This window comes from Chaetura pelagica, unplaced genomic scaffold (assembly GCF_000747805.2).
Source record: "Chaetura pelagica isolate M959 unplaced genomic scaffold, ChaPel_1.0 scaffold18, whole genome shotgun sequence".
Classification (NCBI taxonomy): Eukaryota; Metazoa; Chordata; class Aves; order Apodiformes; family Apodidae; genus Chaetura; species Chaetura pelagica.
Window position 1 is genome coordinate 2,868,393 of NW_009954310.1, and position 1,605 is coordinate 2,869,997.

The following is a 1,605-nucleotide window of genomic DNA, read 5'->3' on the forward strand; positions in this document are numbered from 1 at the left end:
CAAATAGAAGGTCTGCACTGACATGCCATCTTAAAACAGCATTTTTATTAGAAAAAACTGTATTTTGAAGAAGTGTGACGACTACTGAACTAGGCAGTTAACCTCAAGTGAGAAAAAGCCTGATCTGTGTATTTAATTCTAAAATTGAAAAATATGTGTAAGAATAAATACTTAGGGTAACCACAGATGCATGGTACATATCCCACAGCTCCCTAAGCTGAAAAGCCACCTGCCAAAACACATTTTAAACATTTCTATTGAAAAAAAGGAGCACAACAATCACAGGGGGAAAAAAAAAAGATAAATCTTTTCCCCCACCTATAAATAACCTTTTCTTGCATATTTTTTCCCTGATCTTTCTGAAATAGCTGGCATTTCCATAAGTGCCAGTGGCATTATGAAGGGTTCCCTTCTCCCAAGACACTACATTCACAAAATTGCCTGAAGCCCACACACATTAAGTATCTTGCAAAGATGTTTAGGTCTTAGGCATGAGGAAAAAGGACAGCTTTTATCATAACTTATTGTCCAAGTAATATGCTTGTATTAACAGTATGTGCTCCCTACATGCAATCAGAAACTTTAACTAGATATGAAAAAACACACAAACAGGAACATTTCAAAGCATATTTTAGACTCTTCACAATTTTACCAGAAGAAAATTGCATAAAGCAGTGTTGAATAATACTCACTGAAGTCATCAGGCTTATGTTCCATTTTTCTTTGATCTGAAACAGTCTTACCAGGATCACTAGTATGATCAACACTAGTCTTCGAAGTGTGAACTCCCACAGGGTTTTCCAACATCAGTTTCCCTTTCTGCATAGCTGTTAAGCTTTCCATACTGATCCCATCCCCTGAAGCTTGGGAGACTGGAAAGTTTTCTCCTACTGGTTGAGTTTTTGTCTGTTTCAGGTTTTCCACTGCTGATGATAAATTAGAAAATTTTTTTGTTTTTCCATTACTTCGATCCTGAACATTTGAGCCCATATCTTTAGTTCCAGGCACACAACTGTTTATTTTGCATGATTTATTTTCTCCTTGTTTTTCAGAACAAGCATCATTTTGTTTACCTTTCTTGCTGGTATTCCCACTTGGAGAACTTCTCCCAACATCCTTCACAGACTTGTCATTTCTATTATGTTTATAATTTTGATTATTTATAACTTTGACTGCTTTGCCTTCCTCACAAACAAGACGGACAGACTTCCTTGGGTCATGATTTCCATTCTTTGAGCTCTTGGCCTCTTCCATTATAGTGAAGACCTGCTTCTCCTGTCTCTTGTGACCACTTGAAGTGCAATTCTTTTAGCAATTTGCAGTTGATTTTAAATCCACTGTGCAGGCAAGGATCGTAGCTGATTGTCTACTGAAGAAAGAATCACAGAAAATTTTTAAGTGAAGGAAAAATACCAAACCTCTCTGCAGACAACACATTAAAATAAACCTCTCTAAAGAAAAGTGTAACTATAAATTATTGCAGCAAAGATGTTCCCTTCACAGGCATAAATGAATTTTCATAATACATTCTGCACTGAAACAAAACTCAAAAAAATTTCAGAATTTTGACTTCTATTTAACAGGGAGGATATGAAGAAACAAGAA

The 1,605-nt window shown here is 35.9% G+C and overlaps 1 protein-coding gene across 1 annotated transcript in view; it reads right to left on the bottom strand.

Annotated features, from left to right (window-relative positions):
* ZCCHC11 (zinc finger, CCHC domain containing 11) overlaps positions 1–1,367 on the bottom strand; it is a 36,413-nt gene extending 35,046 nt beyond the window's left edge. Inside the window, exon 1 of the mRNA XM_010004025.1 lies at positions 693–1,367. Within this exon, the coding sequence (XP_010002327.1) occupies positions 693–1,254 (562 nt within the window). The 5' untranslated portion in view covers positions 1,255–1,367. The remainder of the gene's footprint in view (positions 1–692) is intronic.
* Positions 1,368–1,605: the final 238 nt, after the last annotated feature.